General features: G+C 36.6%; 1 protein-coding gene across 5 annotated transcripts in view; it reads right to left on the minus strand.

Moving 5' to 3' along the window:
• Nucleotides 1-8,479, minus strand: part of LOC105038107 (sugar transporter ERD6-like 5) — a 30,104-nt gene extending 21,625 nt beyond the window's left edge. For 2 of the 5 annotated variants that reach the window (XR_002164004.3, XR_830653.4), the window contains exons 1-2: nucleotides 8,156-8,478; nucleotides 1,670-1,732 (exon numbers count right to left, since the gene is read on the minus strand). Coding sequence is in view for 2 of the 5 variants with exons in the window: in XM_010913795.4 (XP_010912097.1) it covers nucleotides 1,670-1,732; nucleotides 8,156-8,320 (228 nt within the window). In the remaining 3 variants the exon portion in view is untranslated. Of the gene's footprint in view, nucleotides 1-1,669; nucleotides 1,733-8,155 lie in introns of all 5 variants that reach the window. The other 3 variants (XR_003799760.2, XM_010913795.4, XM_029262491.2) reach the window with 3 other exon arrangements.
• Between the last annotated feature and the right edge of the window lie 14,878 nt (nucleotides 8,480-23,357).

Genomic DNA, 23,357 nt, shown 5'->3' on the forward strand with positions numbered 1-23,357 from the left:
GACTCAATTTGTTTTGACAATGACTCAATCTAATTTTGCCAGGTTAAGGTCTTGGAAAACAAAATTAAGAACATGATGACCAATTTTTTTGGCTCGCCAATTCAACAATCATGAAAGACTTGGCAAGATTTGACCTGGTTTTACTCATTTTCAAATATTAGCCTATTCATCTTAGGTTTTGACTTGGTAGCCTTGGCTTTCGATTTGACTTAGTCAAGTCATGAGTTGACTCACCTAGTTTCCAAACTTGACATTATTTGCTTAAACTAGTTTCAGGTTAAAGGTTTTCATGCCACAAACTTCCTCTGTAAGTTTAATGACTTGTGAATATGAGATATAACGCATAACAACATTTTTGTGCAAGCATATCAAACTATGCCTATACATGTTTCGAGATGTACGAGAAACATGCTCTCCTTGATTCAACATTTTCATTTCTTGTTGCTAATATGTCTATTAATTTACTCTAGCATTCCATGTATGGAACTCCTTACAAAAAATGTCAGTTTAAAGATGGCCTTGGTTTGTAGAATTCATGTAAATCTTTAAAAGTAAACTCATGTTGTCGAGGTGAATTTAACTTGACAGAATAGCCCTTCCATTGTGTTGATGCTTTTTACATTTAATATGTATGATAAAAAGTGTCATCATGCTTATCTGCATAAGCTTCTTCCAAGACATCTATTCACATGTGCATGGCTGGTGATAACTCCCTAACAGCCAATCCCCTAAGAAGTTCTGATGCAGTTAGCAGACTTTGTCATGGTAAAGGTGGTCACAATTGTTACCACCAATGCATTTACTCTTTTAATAGCTGCAAGATCTGATCATAGGCATCACTAACCAACTATTTCCCCTAAAACACCCCAAACAATTCATTCCCTGTGGTTCTCCTACCCTTTCCCTCCAAGAGAATGGTGCCAAATGTTTTTTCTTCCCAAAGGATCCTGCTTCAGGTGAAAAGATTTGGACCATTATAAGAAGAATTATGAGAATGGTTTTATATGCTTCTCTTGTGCATTTTTAGGATGCATGCAAGGCCACTAATATCTTGTTTTTAGAAAATCCTTAAAGGATGACTCCCAGCAAGCCAGAGGTCAAGCAGCCCTTCACCCCTATCTCTACCAAAACTTTGCCAACTTCATCATGCTGACAAAGCCGGCATGGTCTGCACTACTGCCATAGTTGAGGCTCCATGTTTAATGGGAGTATGGTCTTGGATGCATTGCTTTAATTAGACCGTTACTTCACCTGGACCACCAGGAAGATTGGAGAAACTCACTTCATTGCCTTCCTACCCATTCAAAGAAGATGCTATTGCTCTCATGAGGGAAGGACTCTTTCCACCTGAGGGACTTCTCCTTCCAAGTGAGACCCCCACTGGGGGCGTTGTTGCTGCAACAATGTTTGGGCTACTCTTATCAATCTTTTTCTTCATGTTACCATGAGAATCTTGGGCAAATCAAGAATCCTACTCAGCATTACCATGAACTACAAACAACAGAGTAACTACCTATGATATCTTGATCTATTGTAACATTTTGTGTCGAACTTTTTCTGTTACAAAATGCATGACTGATATTAGAAATTACACCACATATGAATTTTGGTATTGTAGCTGACAAACATTTTTTAAAATGATATATAGAGATGAAGATTGGAAACAAACCTCAGGTAAAGAAAGGTTAAGGTCTTGTATAATTCCAGATTCTGCTGGTGAAGAATATCCCACCTAGAAGGCGAAAAAGAAAATGTGACAGTGATGTGGTAATGACATACTAGCAATGAGATGCCACTTTCAGGTGTAAAATTTCAAGCAAAAATTTACTAAAAAGTAGTCAGCATAGCCTACAAAATGTCATATTTATATAAGCACAGAGTGGATGCCCATTAGAAGTAACATCAAATGTCTAAATTCACTTTAAAATGAAAAGACACAAGCATGTTTCACTTTAGTCTCCTCTTTATAGAAGGAAAAATCTGTATCAGATGGAGATTCACAGATATATGTTTCTTTAGATTTTAGATAGCACAATGACTGATAATCAGGAACCTGAGCTTAATGAAGGGCCATGAGAGGTTCCTACTTGCTAATCTTCCCCATCACTCCATGCTTGTCTCTTCAACTACCAGTAGGAGATAAAGTGGATGCAACTTAAGAATGAAAAAGATAGGCAAAACTTTGTTATATTTACAAGTGTGTAATTGACAGTGAAAGAGGAAAAAGCAGAGAATGGCAGTTTTTCATATTCTCAACACTTTATCTTGGTTCAGTTCAGTGTCCTCTCATTTTTGGCTCTGACAAGAAGGAAATATGGCGCAGCAAATGTATCATGGAAGCTGTTTTTAGTCTACTAGATTAACTATCACTTCTAGTTCAAAAGATAATTGCTTGCATTCAGTCAAATTTTACAGGCATAGTAGATTAGACTTGCTCACATGTAGAAAATGGATTGCATTAGCAGTTTTGATTCTCTACAATACTAGACTCCTCCCTATAACTTCTTTGCATCACCACAAGTAGATAAGAGGAAGAATGAAATGCTCTAAATGATCCAGAAGGATCACGGGACAAGGTCCAGGAGTAAGATCCGCTATATTGGGAAGCCAATTCGCAAGATAAACTTTCGGACCATAACTTAATCATATGATGTCCGATTTCGATGATCCTTTTTTTTGGAATATGACAGTTTTTTTCGAGATCTACGATATGATGCCACCCCAATAAGAGATGGCACCGCTAGCGATTTGGGCAACATTTCTTCATTTGGACTCTAAAATGGGCCAATCAACTCAAAAATTTCTCTTTCAAATTAAGACTTTGACCAAGCATAGTTTTCAATCCGTGAAGAATTCGGTTGAGCAACAGAAGACAAGGTTGATGTGGAAGTCGAGATCTATCTTCTAAAAAATTTTAGATTTTTTTTTTGATGATTTCTACTAGATGCATCTATTTTAGAACTAAAAGAGGAATCCAACCCAATTTATGTTAGGACGGACCTTGGTATTATAAATAAAAGATATGTACCCCTCTTTAATCAATGAAAAAAAATGAAAGAGAAAGAAAAGGGACTTGATTCCTACTTTCAAAGTTTCTCTTCTTCTATCTTTTCTTTGAGAGATCCGAGTTGAGCATGTTGAAAGAATTTTTTTTTCTCTCCGATCAGATTACTGAATGAGTCCATAGGTTACTATCAAAGATATCCTATCATGAATGCTTCTAAAGGCTCACTAGTGTGAGTGTGTTTGTGAGGCTGCAACCTATGAGATTCAGTATCCAATAAATTTCAAGTGTTTTCATGACATGACAAAGGGCAGGTCTTTGTACTATATACAGTAAAGGTGGACGCCTGAACTCATTATTTATCCACATAGTTTGCAACCTAACAAGCATCCCAACTCAGCTAACAAAAAACTGTCCTATCTAGATCCTGAAGTTCTGAACAAGTCACATATCTGAGTCACTACAAATCTATTCTTCTCTCGGTTAAATCAACTCGGGCGGTAGCAGGTGTCACTTTATTCATCTTTAGGTGAACCCAATATAAATTCAACCTGTGCTGCATGGAAGTGGCAAAAAAGCAGGGGAAGGGGGAGGTTCTTCCTTACAGTCAAGGGATGCCAGTATAATGATAAAAATTACAAGGTTTATTAATCATATTTCACCATCATTTGTTTTGTGATATTATTAACTAAAGAGTTTATAAAAATGTTGAAATTTGGTAATATTATATTCGAAGATATTTCATAATTATCTAATGAAGAAATTTAAAACATTATATCTCATCTAATGCTTTTCTATCAATCAGATTGAAATTATGCTCTAGACCCTGAATCACCTGATGCCTCCAACCCATCCTAGGGTTTCTAGAAGTGGACCTAATACTATCTCATATTTGCAAACCTCTTGATATGAATTGATGCATTCTTCAATTTTAAGATGGAAGAACACTTCAATTCATGATAGGAGCCTGGCTCAAACATGCTAAGAGTATGCTCACGTTCACCTCAGGCTAAAACATGCTAGGGACAGTTTGAGCTTGACAAACTTGCAGGCAATACCTTAAAATGCAACTTGAGCTCAGTTTCTTTTAATGTTCTCCTGTACCGTACCTGCATCTTCCCGGTATTGAATGTTCCATATGGAATGTATCAGAATGCATAGAGTTCCAAACATGATTTGATCTTCACTCAAATTTACTATGTCCAAGGTTTCAAATACCGAGTCCCATATCATTTGTCATCAGAATGTACCAGTACAGTATTGGTATCAACCAGACTGATAGTTTCAAAATATAAAAATTGTACACGCCAACCATATGGTTAATATGAATCCACTGGTACAGACTGGTATAGACAATATGTATTAATACAGTTAGTGTTGGCATCTCGGCGCCTGTACTGATGCCAATTGCATTGGAATTGTCTGCCACTGCTTGTACCATCCTATTCCAATATATGATGAGGATATTCATATTTAGCTTGGGGGAAAATGGAGCTTATAAATACTTGAATTAGCTAATTTCTGAGCCAAGCCAAAGATAATTTTTTGTTTAAAGTTTAAACTGATGATTGTTTAGACAGAAACTATTTCTAAGATGAATCTTAAATTGTCGCTCGAGCTTAGTGTCTTGTTCTTACTTGAATAAGTACGAAAAGACCAAATCATATCCAATTTTAAAACCAAAGTTGAGATGTTAAAATATAGTTAAATTCATTTGCAACTCTTGTTCAATGTAACTCTACCATTCTCCTTATCATGCTTAATCTTCTCTCAATCCATTAATTAGAATGATCATATTGATGGAATACCATTTTAAGTTCAAAACTTCCCACCATGATCCTTGAAATCTCTTACTCGTATTTTTTATTAATTGCACAATTTATAACTTTTGCTTTGGAATTTTGTAGAAAGACTTTTCTTTCTTATTTGCCAAAAAGGGACTCGTTTACTTATTTACTTATTTTGGTAAATGGTCTATTTTGGACTTGACTAGACCAATATGCCACTTCAAATGAATTTACACATACACCTCAATTGATACAAACATATGTGTAATGGATGGGAACATGTGTATATTGATGTACATTTATTCGCATGACTGGTCATCAGGACAAAAGTATCATGGTCTAGTATAATCCAAAATTGGACTATGTCAAAGTGTTTTGTTTCAAGAATGAAAATAAAGTGGATTATCTTGCAAAATTCATTATTTACATTTATTAAATAATAAAATTATCTCTGGTTGATTATTTTCTAAATAAAAATGTATCACATGCAAGATAGTGATATAAGTAGATTGGATTGACCCACTTCTACTCTTGGATTTATCCAAAAAATAATCCAATCCAATTGAACTTATTTTGATAAGGTTTGGATTGAAAAATATGACCATTTCGATTATGGATAGGATTTGGATCGTTAATTTTCCTAATCCAAACCAAACCAGCATAAAACTATCCCAAACTAATAAGACTTGATAACCCACTTGAATTTAAGAAATTATTCTTTTCAATGGTAAATTTAATGTATTAAGTTTATAATTAGTAATGTCTAATTATTATAATTTGTATGAGACTACCAATCAAATTTTGTGTGAAATAGGTTGTTAATAATCTCTATAAGTTCTCACCAAAAAAAAAATCTCTATAAGTTGCTTATACTTATTCTATTGCATAATATATTAATGATATAATTAGAAAATCAATTTAAAAATGTTTATTATGGTTTTTGCTTGGACTATTCTTGAGCCAAGTGAATATGGGTTAGGCTTTAGTTTAACTTTTTTTGGCCTAATTCAGATATGATATCAATCCCTGATCCAACCTGACCTACTTGTGGCCTAATATAATTGATGCTCTATAATATTTTTTTTGTGATCTACCTTTTGATATATTCATATTTTCCATCTTGCTTTATTTAATTTATATTTTTAAATATTTTTGGAACTTATGTAGGAAGGGTATATTACTTTATACTGTTCTTATTTAAATGAGAAGTGCTTTAATAAGAAATTGTTAAAAAAAGAAATATTTCAAATATCTCTCCTTCTGCAAAGATATATTTTGTGCCTTATGTATCTTACCTATCACAGCTTGGTGTTTCTTTCTGAAAATGAAGAGTTTTATAGGCTTCTTCGCAAAGTTGTCATCATAGTGATAATATTCAAATAAATCAGCAACATTAATAATAGTGTTTTTAATTGAATTTTTACTATCAAATGCATCGCACTTGCTGGCATGCTAGCAGAAAATATTTAGGGCTTTAAATAGTACCCAATAACCTAAACCGAACACTAACAGATAATTGAGCTTGGATCCTAAAAATGATAATAAGCTTATTGGCTTTGGGTTTTATATGGATCGTATCTATACATGTCAAATAATCTAACAGTAACTTGCATATTTAAGTATAAAGATAAGTATGATGCACTAATATCATTCCCACCATCCTGCTCATAAGTAAAAAAAAAAAAGAGTATTATGCAACAATGGATATTACATATGCGATGCATGTGCATTTAAAGCATGTAGTTTTGTATGTAGTTTCATCTTTGCAGTCATATGAAAGCTTTTATTAAAAAAATAAAATCTCCATTTTGTACATATGGCCAACCACCGGTTGCTATTGGGTAAATAATACTTATTAATATCATAAAAATAGTCATTTGGCATAGCAAATATGAGGATTGTACTTATTAAACAAATAATGCTACTATTAAAAAAAATTGTCTTTCATCAAGAACATGAAAGCTGGATAAAGTTATAAATTATTATACAGTCATTAAATATTTCATATCAGAATTCAATCAGAACTCAACTCAAACTTGAGTGCAAAAATCCCCAATCCAAATGGGATGACTAGTCCAGCTGGCTTTTTTGTTTTAACCTGCAACTCTGGCTGGTTGGGCTGTTTTGAGTTGAGCGAGAAGTATGTTCGAGACGTGCTTTTTATTTGTGGGTTGGTAATTCTTTGGATTTAGGCCTTGTTATTTGGACTAATTCAGCTCTTCTACCTCTCTCTCTCTCTCTTTTATTTTTCTTTTTTCTACTTGTTTCTCTCTCTATTATTTTTGCACATTTTAATTTCTAATGAAATGTGTGGAACCGTTTTCTTCAAAAATAATCCATCTCCTATATCTTACTAGGTGTTTGGATCTTGCTTTAATGTAATCCAAATCTGACTCGTTTGGTTTGTCGAAAGAGGCAAAGAAAATATGGTCAATAAAAAAATTAAAAAAAAAACCTCCTATTTGATTGGAGTTTTCAAATAAGAGACAGAGAAAAATAGTTTTCCGATATAGGATTCTCATATTTCAGGAAAAAGAAAAATTCATATGGGATATGAAAAAATCCAATTCCTGTCTACTCGATATTATTTTTGAAAAATAACCTCAAGCTTTTAGATAGAATCTAATAAGATATTTCTTTTTATTAATGATATAACAGATATTTTATATAATTTTTTTGAAAAAATAAATTCTCAAACAAATATAAATTACTCTTGAATATGCTACGTTCTCGTAATCAATCAAACATACAAAATTATTTTTTCAGGTATCATATCGAGGCATCAGTTTCTTAGAAAAATATTCTAACGAGAAAAATTGTTTCCATGAAACTGGGAGGATATAAGCCTTCAGCCTATCCATCTCATTTCCCATTAAATAATGATCCACCATCACATATATTATATGGCATTTTCTAATTAAATATCAGAAGGAGACAACCATGTACATTATTTAATTTTAAAGAAGGGTAGTTAGATTGATCCTAGCTTAATGAGCCACCACTACCTAAAGCTCTACTTGCCTCCAGCTTTGTACTATACAAATAATTATTTTTTTAATATATTAAGGAGAAGCATCTTACTTCTTCCTATTTTCCTCAAAAAAAAAAAAAAAAAAAAAGAGGGATAGTTAGACAGTAACATCGCTCCACCTTCAAAAGATAGAACTACAGCTCCTCTCCACCACCCACTACGGTGGACCATAATAAAATAAATTACATCTCCCTCACATGCCCCGCACGTGACGAAGAGCAATTGTTTCTTTCTAACTGAACCAGAAAACAGAGGAAAAGGGGGGGGAAAAAAGTAAGACGGTCGGAAGAAGAAAGAAAGGTGAAGGCCACGTAGAGTAATAATTTTACGTACCGCGGAGCCGAATTCGAAGGAGCCGGAAACCGCGACGGCGGTGCTCGCCACCACCATCACCAACGACGAGAAGGACGAAGTGTGCTCCCTCCCTTCCATCAGAGGCCTCGCTATCTCCTCCTCTCCTACCGCCGCCGCCGCCGCATTCGCCGTCGCCGAATCCATAGCCACTCTCCCACAGTCTTCTCTGTTCTAATGGATGGAAGGATCGGTTGCCAGCAAGAAGGTAAGCAATATAGACATATAAAGAGCATGACCCTTCGTTCTCGTCCGGTTCTGCTGCCATTAATTTTTTTTCCCGTAATTTGTCATGTCATCGAAACAGCGGTCGATCTTGTCTTTATCTCTCTTTCTTGTGAGATTAATTAATTTTGAGATATAATGTATTTGTAGACTTTTTGGTCGGGTAGCAGTCACTACACCTTGAATACATAAAGGTTAGTGGACTGGACCATCATGCAAACATATTTATGTGTCTTGTTTTGGAATAAAAGAATCCTTCACTTGACCATGACCACCATGGTGGTTCCCACCGGCTATAATCTTATCCCTGTCTTGTCCGGGGTTTATGCGGAATAAGTTATGGTAACACCTGGTTTATCCTAGCTTATTATGTCCATCACCTTTTTGCAATCCTTTTTTATTCTCTACAGGGGCGAAAGGGACACTATTGAAAAAAAGTTGAAACTTCACACTACTGCACTAAAAAATTGGACACCTTTGTTCATTCTGAACTAACTTGGTTTAATCTGCATTAAGTTATTTTGCTACGTAACAGGGCCTTAGAGTCTTTTGGTGAATGTCAGGTAAGTATGAGAAAACGGATGCAAAGAAGAAGACTTTTGGACATGTTAGCTTATCTTGTAGCCTAGCAACATTGGCTTGTGGCTTATTGCATTGCTCAAACAGCATGATGGGCATGAAATGGTACTATGTAAAGGCTACAAGGTGCTTGTAGTTTTTTTTTAAGGACAAGTCAATGCTTTGTGCAAAAAAGTTGTATATTAGTGGACTTGATAGGCTATATCGTTGAGACATTGTCTGGATGTAGATCAAAAAATATGTCAGATCCACATCAGTTGTACACCGGATAAATTTTGGATACTCATATAGGTTAAGAAATCCAAGAATACCTTTCAACTAGCCTTTTTCTATGAGAAATTGGATCATTACAGGTGGTATCAAACTACACTTGTAGCTTATAGCATAGGTAGTTTGTAAGTTAGAGTTGGTGATACTATAGCGGTTTGTGAGTCAGGATCCTCTTTATTGCACCTTTTGCACCGTAGAGGGCTGTGTAACATTGAATAGATGTCACACCATCCATCTCAGAGATGAATGGCTGTCACTCTTCTCATGCATGCCATATTTGGCATTGAACATGATGTTTGAATTCCCAAGATGAGCAATAGTTGTCCATCTTTAAGATGAATGACATGGCAGCTATCCAAGACTGTATGGCCCGCTACGATGCAAAACATACACCATATGTCACGCCCCAAATCCGGGACATAACACGGCCATACTACTGAGGGATGGAGCCCACGATAACACGAAGCCAATCCATCATAATCATCTAAAATCCGTCAAATAAAAAAATTCAATTCTATTATTCATCAAATAATCGAACCAATATTGGTTCAGAGCATCTAAATCCAAAAGCAAGTACTAACCCGAATCTCAACATTCATAAATAACTACAAATTCATGATTATAAAATAAATTAAACTTCTGTTGTCAAATTTTTCAGCTTGCTATGCCGATCTTCAAGCTTGGATTCCTTTTGCCAATCCTAACCTTATTTCTCTGTTCAAACAAAAAGAAAACAAAAAAAATATGAGCTACACTAGCCCAGTAAGTAGAACTTGCGCTTCCTTATCGGATCAAACATAAGTTTTTCATGATAATGCAATATTTAGAAGATAACAGGTAATACAAAATAAAGCATTTCATAGAGCATATAACAAAACAAGTTATAAACTCATCATGCATGCATAAATCATGTATATTTCACAATCATGAATCGTAAATCATTTTCATCATGTATTCATGTCATGTTTCAAAATATTACTCACAGATATTCGTGCTAAGATCACTATTATACCCGTGACAGGGCCATATTTCTTAATCGACAGAGTTCTTAATTCATGTGCCAACTTTATACCCCCTGGCAGGACCATGTTTCGTGTGGATGCTAGCTCCGGATGTCGACCTTCCCGAAGGGATTCATTCATAGCCATCTGAGAGCCTTTGAAATCATTATATCTTTTTCTTAAAGCATACATATACATAGATGAAAAAATAATGAAATTCATACTTCATAATCATGCTATTTTCATAAGACATAATCATGAAATCAATGATCGTAATAAAACATACTTTTTCATATCACATATGCCGATCCTTATTTTATGAAAATTTATGATTTCATCAATGTCAATTCTTTGCATAAAAATATGATTATTTAAAAAAATAAATAAGGAGCATAAGATCTGCTTACCTCATTCATCTTAGATCTTCAGACTTCGTTAGAAGAATTAGCTAATCCTATTTAAAATATCAAATCATTATCAAATTTTATTCCATAAATATAATAAGATTAAATCATAAAGAAAGAAGACTGTTGACCGGATGTGTCGGACCATCCAGATACCAAGGCAATTCAGGGTCTCTGATCTGAGGGTCAGATTTAAGTGACTTGATCAAGAAATTGTGAAGCACAGATCGAATTAAGGTCAAGATCAATCAATAGGATTCTTTAATAATGGGTTTGAAAAATACTTGATATGGCCAAATGAAGTTGACATACAGCACGGATATCAAAGCAACTTCAGATCATCTTGTTAGAGTCAATATGAGCTTCTAAAAGATGAAGACATGACTCGATACAGGATTCATAGACTTTTTTTAGAGAGAGAAAGTCGGTCATGAGAGAGAAAGTAGAGAGAGAAAGTGGAGAGAGAATCTTCGTATCCTTCAAAAGTGGCAATCATAGTTGAGATCATCAAAGGTTATATCAGAATGACTTAATATGGATTAATCATGATCGATGTTATCAATTTCGAAGAAGGATCGGATCAAAATCTAATCTACTGCACGAATTTCGGAGCAGTCTCAGATCATCATATTTTTATCTCAAGTTTATCCTAGGGTCTGTGATGCAATCAGAGAGAGAATGACCCTAGAGAGACGAAATCCATAAAAAGAGATAAAAGGTCTAGAGAGAGAAAATAGGAAGAAAATCTAGAGAGAGAAAATATAGAGAGAAGGTAGAGAGAGAAAGTCCAATTTTAGAGAGAGAAAGACTTAAGAGAGAGGTGAGAAAAACTTTCTCTCACATGTATTTTTTTTTTTTATTATTATTATATATATACATTTTTTTTCTTTTTCTTTTCTTTTTAGAGAGAAAATAGAGAGAGAAAGAGAGAGAAGAGAGGGAAGAGAGGAGAGAGAAAATTCTCTCTCTTCTTTTTTTCCTTTTCTTTTTCTTTTTTTTCTTTATTTTTCTATTTTGCATTTTCTTTTCTTTTCTTTTTTCTTTTTCCTTTTCTTTTCTTTTCCTTTTCTTTTCTTTTTCTTTTTCCTTTTCTTTTCTTTTTCTTTTTCCCCCCGTGGCCTTCTTTGGCCGGAACAGGGGACCTAGAGGTCCCCGTTCCTTAAACCGGCCATTCACGGCCATGCCTTGCCCGACGGTGGCCGGCGGCAAGGGCGGTCTTCTCCCGAGTTCGGAGGGGCTCGTACCAGCGGTCGGTGGTGACCGTCTGTGCCAGAAAATCGGAGAAAAGAATCAGTCAGAACAGGGATTTTCTTTTTTCCAACAAAATCCGGCGACACCCGTCGCTGGCCATCGTGCCCACAGGCACGGGGAAGAAGGGAGAGAAGAGAGGGAGAGGAGAGAGACCTTACCACAACCTCCGGTGACCCCCACCGACGTGAAATCGCGGTGAGCACAAGTCGAGGGGCCGCGGCTTCAAACGAGAAAATCGGAGAAAAACTCCGACGATCGTCGGTGACTGCTGGATCTACACTTAGAGGAGAAGAGAGGGTTCTTATAGAGCTCATCCTAGGGTCTTTTAATGGCCCTAGGACTCCGATTTTTTATCGGAAATGGGGAAGAGGAAGACTCCGATCGGGAGTCTTCCTGCTCTGTTTTTTTTTTTTTTTTACTGGGCTTAGTGGGTCGGGTTTTCACATTCTACCCCCCTTAAAAAAAAATTTCATCCTCAAAATTTAACATACCTTCATTTTCAAATAAGTGTGGATATCTCGTCTTCATATCATCTTCAAGCTCCCATGTGGCCTCTATCTCTTCATAATTACTCCAATGAATCTTTACATACAGAATGATACGCCGTCTTATAACTTGCTCTTTTCGATCAATAATTCAGAGAGAAAATTCTTCATAGGTTAGATCTTCATGAACTTGCAATGGCTCATACTTTATCATACTGTTTGGATCAGGTACAAATTTTCTTAGTGGTGAAATATGAAAGACATTGTGCACTTTAGATAATTCTGGTGGTAAAGCTAGTTCGTAAGCAACATCTCCTACTCGGCTCAAAATTTTAAAAGGTCTAATAAATCGCGGACTCAACTTGCCATGTCTCCCAAACCTCATGACACTTTTTATAGGTGATACTTTTAGAAAATTATGATCACCAAAGTGAAATTTCAATTCTCTTCTTTTTCTATCTGTCCAACTCTTCTGTCTATCCTGTGCTGCTTTGAGTCTTTCCTTGATCAGATAGATTTTCTCTCTAGCATCTATCTATTATCAGTAAAATCCTTCCTTATTTACAACTAACGTATTTCATAATATCTTTTGATTTAAAGGATTAACATTTCTAATCAATTCAGACCATCACGCTTTTGCTACGCACTCTACCAAATTATCTAAGTTTATCAAAAATAAAAATATCTTTGTATATTAAATCAACCAAAGATAGATTCAACTTTCAGATTTCAAATACAATTTAGGGTAAAATTTAAGATTTTCTTGTCATTACTATCTCTTAGGCATAGCACATCAAAATTAAATCTTTATCCACCTTCTATGTTTGAACTTATTACATAAGCTTCACCACTCCTCAAGAATCTAATATGTCTAGAATTAATTTGAGTTAACCTTCGATTTACCTTACAATCATTTAGACAACTTCCAAACCAACTTTTCTTTACAAAAAAAAAATTAACATTAAAATCAGCAAAGTTATCATGTCCGTTATCCATATAGGTTTAGCATTCCAATGTCATCGAATATATCCAACATAATATATCAATACCTCCCACTTCATTCTAGGGTCAGCACTTCTCGTACTCAGGTCAACCTTGCTAATTGAAATCTATGATATAACTCGTCAATTCTATTATAGACCTCATATGCCACTTATGCATAAATTTCATCATAATACCTATTGATTCGAAATCAAATTATTGAATCCTTTCTTTTATATCTATCGTGTTCCTCATAATCTTAGCCTCAAGTTCAAATATCACTAAAGTCACAATCTCGAATAATGATAACCTTAAGCTCAAATACCATTTAAGTCATATTTTCTAGTGATCATAACCTAAACTTTATATCATTCTATCACGTCCTTAATGATCATAATCTTAAGCTCTGATATTATCCATTATACTCCACTCGATCACATCCTATTGATCATACATAAAGTTTTGATATCACTTTATAATCTCAATGATCTTAAACCTAAGCTCTGATATTATTCTATCATATCCTAATCATTCATATCATTTATATCATAATCCCCAATGATTATAACCTAAGCTCTGATACCATAAAATATCACGCCTCAAATCCGGGACATAACACGGCCATGCTACCGAGGGATGGAGCCCACGATAACACAAAGCCAATCCATCATAATCATCTAAAATCCGTCAAATAAAAAAATTTAATTCTATTATTCATCAAATAATCGAACCAATATTGGTTCAGAGCATCTAAATCCAAAAGCAAGTACTAACCCAAATCTCAACATTCATAAATAACTATAAATTCATGATTATAAAATAAATTAAACTTCTGTTGTCAAATTTTTCAGCTTGCTATGCCGATCTTCAAGTTTGGATTCCTTTTGCCAATCCTAACCTTATTTCTCTGTTCAAACAAAAAGAAAACAAAAAAAATATGAGCTACACTAGCCCAGTAAGTAGAACTTGCGCTTCCTTATCGGATCAAACATAAATTTTTCATGATAATGCAATATTTAGAAGATAACAGGTAATACAAAATAAAGCATTTCATAGAGCATATAACAAAACAAGTTATAAACTCATCATGCATGCATAAATCATGTATATTTCACAATCATGAATCGTAAATCATTTTCATCATGTATTCATGTCATGTTTCAAAACATTGCTCACAGATATTCGTGCTAAGGTCACTATTATATCCGTGACAGAGCCATGTTTCTTAATCGACAGAGTTCTTAATTCATGTGCCAACTTTATACCCACTGGCAGGGCCATATTTCGTGTGGATGCTAGCTCCGGATGTCGACCTTCCCGAAGGGATTCATTCATAGCCATCTGAGAACCTTTGAAATCATTATATCTTTTTCCTAAAGCATACATATACATAGATGGAAAAACAATGAAATTCATACTTCATAATCATGCTATTTTCATAAGACATAATCATGAAATCAATGATCGTAATAAAACATGCTTTTTCATATCACATATGCCGATCCTTATTTTATGAAAATTTATGATTTCATCAATATCAATTCTTTGCATAAAAATATGATCATTTAAAAAAATAAATAAGGAGCATAAGATCTACTTACCTCATTCATCTTAGATCTTCAGACTTCGTTAGAAGAATCAGCTAATCCTATTTAAAATATCAAATCATTATCAAATTCTATTCCATAAATATAATAAGATTAAATCATAAGGAAAGAAGACTGTTGACCGGATGTGTCGGACCATCCAGATACCAAGGCAATTCAGGGTCTCTGATCTGAGGGTCAGATTTAAGTGACTTGATCAAGAAATTGTGAAGCACAGATCGAATTAAGGTCAAGATCAATCAATAGGGTTCTTTAATAATGGGTTTGAAAAATACTTGATATGGCCAAATGAAGTTGACATACAGCACGGATATCAAAGCAACTTCAGATCATCTTGTTAGAGTCAATATGAGCTTCTAAAAGATGAAGGCATGACTCGATACAGGATTCATAGACCTTTTTTAGAGAGAGAAAGTCGGTCATGAGAGAGAAAGTAGAGAGAGAAAGTGGAGAGAGAATCTTCGTATCCTTCAAAAGTGGCAATCATAGTTGAGATCATCAGAGGTTATATCAGGATGACTTAATATGGATTAATCATGATCGATGTTATCAATTTCGAAGAAGGATCGGATCAGAATCTAATCTACTGCACGAATTTTGGAGCAGTCTCAGATCATCATATTTTCATCTCAAGTTTATCCTAGGGTCTGTGATGCAATCAGAGAGAGAATGACCCTAGAGAGATGAAATTCATAAAAAGAGATAAAAGGTATAGAGAGAGAAAATAGAAAGAAAATCTAGAGAGAGAAAATATAGAGAGAAGGTAGAGAGAGAAAGTTCGATTTTAGAGAGAGAAAGACTTAAGAGAGAGGTGAGAAAAACTTTCTCTCACATGTATTTTATTATTATTATTATTATATATATACATTTTTTTCTTTTTCTTTTTCTTTTCTTTTTAGAGAGAAAAAAGAGAGAAAGAGAGAGAAGAGAGGGGAGAGAGGAGAGAGAAAATTCTCTCTCTTCTTTTTTTTCCTTTTCTTTTTCTTTTTTTTTCTTTATTTTTTTATTTTGCATTTTCTTTTTTTTTCTTTTTTCTTTTTCCTTTTTCTTTTTCTTTTCCTTTTCTTTTCTTTTTCTTTTTCCTTTTCCTTTTCCTTTCTTTTTCTTTTTCCCCTGTGGCCTTCTTTGGCCGGAACAAGGGACCTAGAGGTCTCCGTTCCTTAAACCGGCCATTCACGGCCACGCCTTGCCCGACGGTGGCCGGCGGCAAGGGCGGTCTTCCCCCGAGTTCGGAGAGGCTCGTACCGGCGGTCGGTGGTGACCGTCGGTGTCGGAAAATCGGAGAAAAGAATCAGTCAAAACAGGGGTTTTATTTTTTCCAACAAAATCCGACAACACCCGTCGCCGGCCATCGTGCCCACAGGCACGGGAAAGAAGGGAGAGAAGATAGGGAGAGGAGAGAGACCTTACCACAACCTCCGGTGACCCCCACCGGCGTGAAATCGCGGCGAGCACAAGTCGAGGGGCCGCGGCTTCAAATGGAAAAATCGGAGAAAAACTCCGACGATCGTCGGTGACTGCTGGATCTACACTTAGAGGAGAAGAGGGGGTTCTTATAGAGCTCATCCTAGGGTCTTTTAATGGTCCTAGGACTCCGATTTTTGATCGAAAACGGGGAAGAGGAAGACTCCGATCGGGAGTCTTCCTGCTCTCTTTTTTTTTTTTTTTAAATTTTAAACTGGGCTTAGTGGGTCGGGTTTTCACACCATAGAGGATTCGAACTTGAGGTTTGTTGAACAAGAAAGCATTGTGAGCAAGTAAGCAAGATAGCAAATTGGTGGATTCATTGGTTGTTCATGTTAAGACGGCCATGAAGTTTGGCTATAAGAGGTATGTGATGTTGGAATTTGCTTTAGATAGCCAATATTAGATAATATTTAATTATTTAATAATTTTTTATTTTTGGCTAGAAAAGTTCGACTATAAAAGCCTTTACTTCTCAACTAGTTCAATAAACTATAATCCTACATTGAAAAAATTTAATGCTAAACTAGTTGCAACAAGTGGACTCCACTTAGATATTTGGGCCTTTGGACTAGTCTTGTAAATTTTAAATGCGATAGCCATCTTCTGCTCTATTTTCGCTGACAACACAAATAAAAAAACTCTCTGTGATAACCGTCTCTCTCTCTCTTTTCTTTCTTCACTCACCAACTATTTCCATAAATTTACTACAACCTTCCCATGTTTCGTAAACTTTCAAAATATTGATTTCCCACATTTTATATACTTTCAAGATATTGATTTTGGGCAATTAGGGGATTGCTCTCTTTTCTCTCTTCACTTGCCTTTTTCTACCACATTTACTACTATTTACCCATACTTTCAAAGTATTGATTTTGGGTAATTAAAGGAGTTGATCTGGTCAACCTTTCTACGTTCTCATATTGCACCAACAAAGAATCAATTGTGTTGGGGATCTATTGTACCTTGGGAGCGTTAGAACCATCTATCCTACATAAGAGAGTCCATAATGCTTTTAGGGCAATATCTAGCACACTTGTGATCTGGGTTCCCCTATTTCAAGTTGCTAGTTATAAATTATTTGTTTCAAATTTTATACAATATTTTAAACATATAAATTTTTATTTTTAATTTTACTAATATTTATGATTTGATTGGGAGAAGAAGGGATTCCTTCAAGTTGCTTAACTCGAATATTTAAGATAATAGAAAATAGAAAAAAATATAGCAAAGGAGAACCTAGGTCTCTTTTTCTTTTATTAATAATAAAAAAAAAAGCTAAGTTACATAGCTTTATGTATACTAGCAAAGTCTGCTCTTATATAATCCAAGCCAAATTCCTCTTCTAGCTAAAAGAGAATGCAAGTTCCCTAAAATAGACATGGCTAGTGTAACTACCAATAATAAAAAGCTAAAATCTTATAGGAGGTGGATTTTGACTTCTACATTGTCTTTATCTTTAGTTGTTTTGCCTAATTCTTCTTAGATTAGGAGATATGCCCAGGCAAAATCTTTTTCAAAAAGAAAATTTTTGCTTCGATTGGCTTGTTTCGAGGCTCAAATTATGGAAATTGATGCCAATCACTTGGTAGATCACACTCTTAACAGGTGGCTTTATGTTATATAGCTTGAAATGTTACGTGATTTTAAAAACAAAAAAAAAGGGTATCTCAATTGGACGTTGTGTAGGTAAGTTAGAGCTTTCGAAAGTTTGACATGTAATTTAGCTTTTGAATATGATGGATCTTGCTCTTAAACTCTATATAGTCATTTCATTTGTAACTAGAGTGGTCCATATTGAGTTCGGTAATTTTTCTGAACTAACTCACCATGAATTGCAAATAGGTATAGCAATATTGGCTATGCCGGTCTCAGTGCTCGAACCAGCAGACCAGTAGTACGATTTAGTACGCCTTCTAGCCAACCCATATCGGATCTGAACTAACACAGCATAGAGGGCGGAGAGAGAATGGGAGAGAGGAAAAGAGAAAGACAGGGGAGGGAAGGAGAGAGAGCCTTTGGAGGCCATCGAAGGGCAATCGATGCCGCTATTTGACCCCCATTTCAATCAAGAGGAGGGCGGAGCCAACCTCTCCTCCGGCTTTCTATCGGGCTTGACAGCGGTGTGGTGGCCTCAGCGACCCTCCTACGGTCTTTGGCAGTCTCTTCCCCTCTCTCTCTCATTCTTTTCCCCCTCACTTTCTTTTTCTCTCATTCCCTTCTCCCTCCTTCACCGGCTTCTCATTTTAGTTGCTGGAATCGTTTCGGTCTACTGCCAGTATGGCTTGATACGTCCTATATTGGATGGTTCAGGACGGCTTTGCAAACCATAGTTTAAAGTGGAAAAACATGTTGTTGACGTAATATGGTATGAGCTATAAAGGATTATTCTTTGATCTTTGATGAACTAACATTCTCAATAGAATTTTGCTAACTCAAACTTAGTGATGCATGCTAGGATCAAAAAGACCCATCCCCCACAGCAAATATCTAGTAACATGTAAGAAATTAAATCACTAAAAAGAATGACACAAAAAACTAATTGTGTAAGCTAAAAAAATTTTTGACCTTATGGATTATTTGAGCCAGCCGGATCCATGTATAACTTGGTCCTAATTTGAAAAATTTAGATCTAAATCAAATTCACATCATGTCCAGGTTTATATCAAAACTCTCGGCAAAAAACTAATATGCATTAGTACTACAAGAGCCTCCAAAATTATTATAATTGTCATAATTTTAAAGCTTTCCTGAAGCACGGCTAAAATTCTTCATGAGAAGTTATCACAAAAGAGTGATAAACAAGGGGGTCCAGCTCAAAACAGAATCCCGGACTCAAATAGAGGACAATATTTCCTACTTAATAGACTTGTAAACTGACAAAGACAACAACAAGCTTAATAATTAGCAAGTCAAGTTACCAAGCTCAATTAAATGATTGGGGATAGATTGGATCTGAGAAGTTAAAATGCCCGTTAGTTTTATTTAAACTTCTAATCATCTTGTAGCTTGGAAGATTATTAATGTGTTCTTGACGTGTCCGGTAACAACTTTTTCACAAAGAAGCACGATAAAAAAGAAAAAAAGCCCATGCAATGAGATAAAACTGGATCACATACCGAACAGCTAAATTCGAAGGAGCCGAACACGGCAACGGCGGTGCTTTGCCACCACCACCCACGACGACGAGGACAAAGAATCCTCCTTTTCTTCCATCAGACGCCTCTCTATCTCCACCTCTCCTTCCGCCGACGCCGAGGCCATATCTACTCTCCCACCGCCCTTCCCCGTTTTCCCTTTCCGCGCGAGCGAATATTCGTACAGTGGCAGCGAGAAGGTGAGTAATATAGACAGGAAGGGGGCATGAGCTCTCGCTGGTGTCCATTATCTTAATCGCGCGTTTTTTTTTTTTTTTTTGCTTAATTTGTCGTTCTGTACAACCAAAGCTTGGAAATACAAATAACAGTAGTCATCATATGCTGTGGTTATTACGCCTCAATTTTCTTTTTTTTTTTTTTTTTTTTTTGTTTGATTGGGAAGTGGCACCATCATGAAACCATTTGCCTTCTCTTTCTTCTGGAGCGAAGAAGACTTCACATGACCATCACGGCATCTCCAGTTTGAAAGGAGCGTTACTCCCGTAGTGGTTCCCACCTTCAAGTGCTTGATGTTTGATTCGGCAGTTCATGCAGAATAAACACCATTTTTGCAATTTTTTTAATTATTTTACTGGGGCATAAATAAGGAACCTTTGAGAAGTAATTAGGATAAACCAGCAAAAAACTACATCAGTAGGGAGTTGGAAAAACTAACTTCCAAGGATGGTTTTATTCCAAACTAAATTTTGGGGGTATTTGGTTCACAATGGGAATGGGAATGGGAATGGGAATGGGAATGGATTGAAATCGGAATCAGAATAGCCAAATCCCCCAAAGCATTTAGTTCGTGACTGAAATCAAAATCGAAATTGGAATAGAAATTTAAATCCTTAGGGGAGAGTAGGCATTGAGTTTTAGATAGATTAGGTCATTCCCATTCCGTCTCGGAATCATAATCAGAATTGTTGGGTATAAAATACCCCCAGCCGAAGTTCGTAAAAGGCCGACCCTCCCTGAGCTCTTTCGGCTTCCGACCTTGCGCGATGTCTTTCTGAACTCCTCCGACCGTCTGAGCTTCCACAATGCCATCCGGACTTCTCCAATAATGAGCTCCCCCATTCATCTACCGGGCTGCTCCAAACGCTTTCCGAACTTCTCCAACAGCAGGACGTCTACAGTAACCAGACTCCATCCAAATTTCTACGGCGGTCGACCGCCTTCCGGATTTCATCCGAGCTCTTGCGAGAGCCGGATCCCAGCCGAACTTCTACTGCGGATGGATTCCAGATGAATTTCTACAACGGATGGGCTCCACCAGCCGGATTTCTATTTCTGAACTTCTTCCGGACTTCGTCAATGACCGAGCTTCTTCAGCAGCAGGACTTCTACAGTAAGAAGTCTCCATCCTAGCTTCCACGGTAGCCGGTCTTCGTCCAAGCTTCTATAATAAGAAGTCTCCATCCGAGCTTCCACGACAACTGGTATTCGTCTGAGCTTCTACAATAAGCAGCCTCCTTTCAGACTTCTACAAAAGCCGGACTCCGTCCGAACTTCTACAGCAGAATTGAATCCCGAACTCCTTCAACGTTCGACCTTCCACAGTGTCCTCAAGACTCCTCCAGCGGACAAACCTCCACAATGCCATTCGAACTCCACTGTCGGACGACCCCCTGCCGGATTCCTCATGAAACTGGACCTCTCCGACGGACAATCTTCAGACGAGCTTCCACATCAAGTAAATCCCAGACGAACTTCTCTGACAATCGGACTTCTACCGAACTTCACTAATAGAAAGTCCCCGTCCGAGCTTCTACAGCAGATGACTCCCGCCTGTAGCATCAGCGCCCAAGGCATCTAACAACAGTAGACTTGTCAGCAACCTCAGAAACATCCGAGCTTCTCCTGGATTGCTGAGACAGAGAACCATTCTGCTCCATCAGACGTCTCAGCCGAGCTTCAGCCGTCAGGCCCAAACTCTCTGGCAAGTCACGACAATGGCTACTACCGTACTCCACTCTCTGTAACGGATTCCACGTAGCCCCACCACTCTCTGGCAAGTCGCGATAACGGACACCACTCCACTCTCCATAACAAACTCCACGTGACCCTGAACGGCCTCCTGACATCACTACTCTCCATAACAAACTCCGCGTGGCCCCAAACGGCCCACTACCAGACAGTTACAGACGTCTCTGTCAATCAATTACGCTCTCCGTCTATAAAAAGGGACCCCCAGATACGTTTTTCTCTAAGCTCTAAACTCTATCTCGAAACTCTGCTAAAATTCCATTTGAGTGCTCCATTTCTGTTGAGGCAGAGTACTGACTTGAGCGTCGGAGTGTCTTGCCGGAGCACCCCCAACTCCGGTTTAAACTTTCCTTGCAGGTCCCGACGGCGGACGCGATCCCCTCGACTCCAGCTTCTCTGGCGTCGACAGAATTCTGCACCAACAGGAATGAATGGGACTACTCCCAACCAAATAGTTGGAATGGAAATCACCTATTCTCATTCCGATTCTAGATCCCAACTCCTCCCAACCAAGCACCCCCTTCATAGATGACGAGAGGTGCTAGGGTTCGGAGAAAAGGGGAACCAGGGGACACCAGCTCCAATATTAAATGCCCTATGTTTCAGCTACTTTCTTAAAAGCACAAGAACAGAATAATAATACCTAACTAGGTTCCAAGTGTAACATAAGGCAATGCAGTCTAATCGGTCTTTCAATATCAGGGCTTAAGTTTCTTAACTTCTTTATATTCTACTAGAATGTATGAATGCCATCTGGAGTAAATTAGAGCCATATGAAATGCATTAAATTTTGAATCCGTTTAATGAACCAGGAATTCTTTAAGTTGTCATTTTCTTCTGATATTCATTTTTGTCAAATAGAACCATCTGATAAAAGTCCTCTGTTGCCTCAATTCACTTCTAGTGGAAAGCTTCTCTTTTGGTCATCATGTATTAGAGGTTTTTTACCCCTTCTCCTTCAAACCTTTGACTTCTATACTTGCATGGATTCTATGATTGGTGTACTTCTCACTAGTGAATATATATCAGAACTTGAATTTATCACCCGGTCAAGAATTCTCTTTTTTGAAAGGCACACACTCATTTCTAGTCCCTTAACTTTGCTCGAAATGTTATATCGTGCTTGCTTTTCTTCCTATTCACTATACTCATATTCCACAAGCAGGATAGATGTGCACCATGCACTAGTGCATCCTTGAATTCCTGCTCTTTACAATCAACTATATATGGAATATCATTGAAATGATTTGCATCGATAGTTTCTGTCTCCCAGTAACGAAGTTTATGCAGTGACAGTCTTTTGAGTCCTCAAAAACAATGGGCTGCAAAGTTTCCTATTTTGTTAACATTTCCTGATGATTGGTTCAAGCATCTGTTATTTGAGTATGAAAATGGAACTTATGGACACCTCTGAGCTAACTTCATGTTCATAACTTTTGAAGATAAAAGAGGCTTTTGTTATTGCCCTTAATATTAAGAGCCCATGATGATAAATGATTTGAGGAAGAAATCTTAGATAAATAATCAAAGTATTGTTATCCGACATAGAGTTGATTTATATGCTGATAGTTTTAATGTGAAGAAGTTCTCTGATCTTGCTATTATCCTACAGATTAATGATGAAGAGACATATTTCCTTTTATATGTCTCCTGCCTTTTCCCAAATTTTGCATTATGAAATTTTGATGATTTCAGATTATAAATGTCAAAATTCTGTCTTTTAGTTTATTAATTATGTAACTGTAAGTGGGTCCCTTATGGAGATGAATTGTAAGAAGTTGATATCATCAC

The sequence above is a fragment of the Elaeis guineensis genome, chromosome 1, assembly GCF_000442705.2.
Source record: "Elaeis guineensis isolate ETL-2024a chromosome 1, EG11, whole genome shotgun sequence".
NCBI classification, from domain to species: Eukaryota; Viridiplantae; Streptophyta; class Magnoliopsida; order Arecales; family Arecaceae; genus Elaeis; species Elaeis guineensis.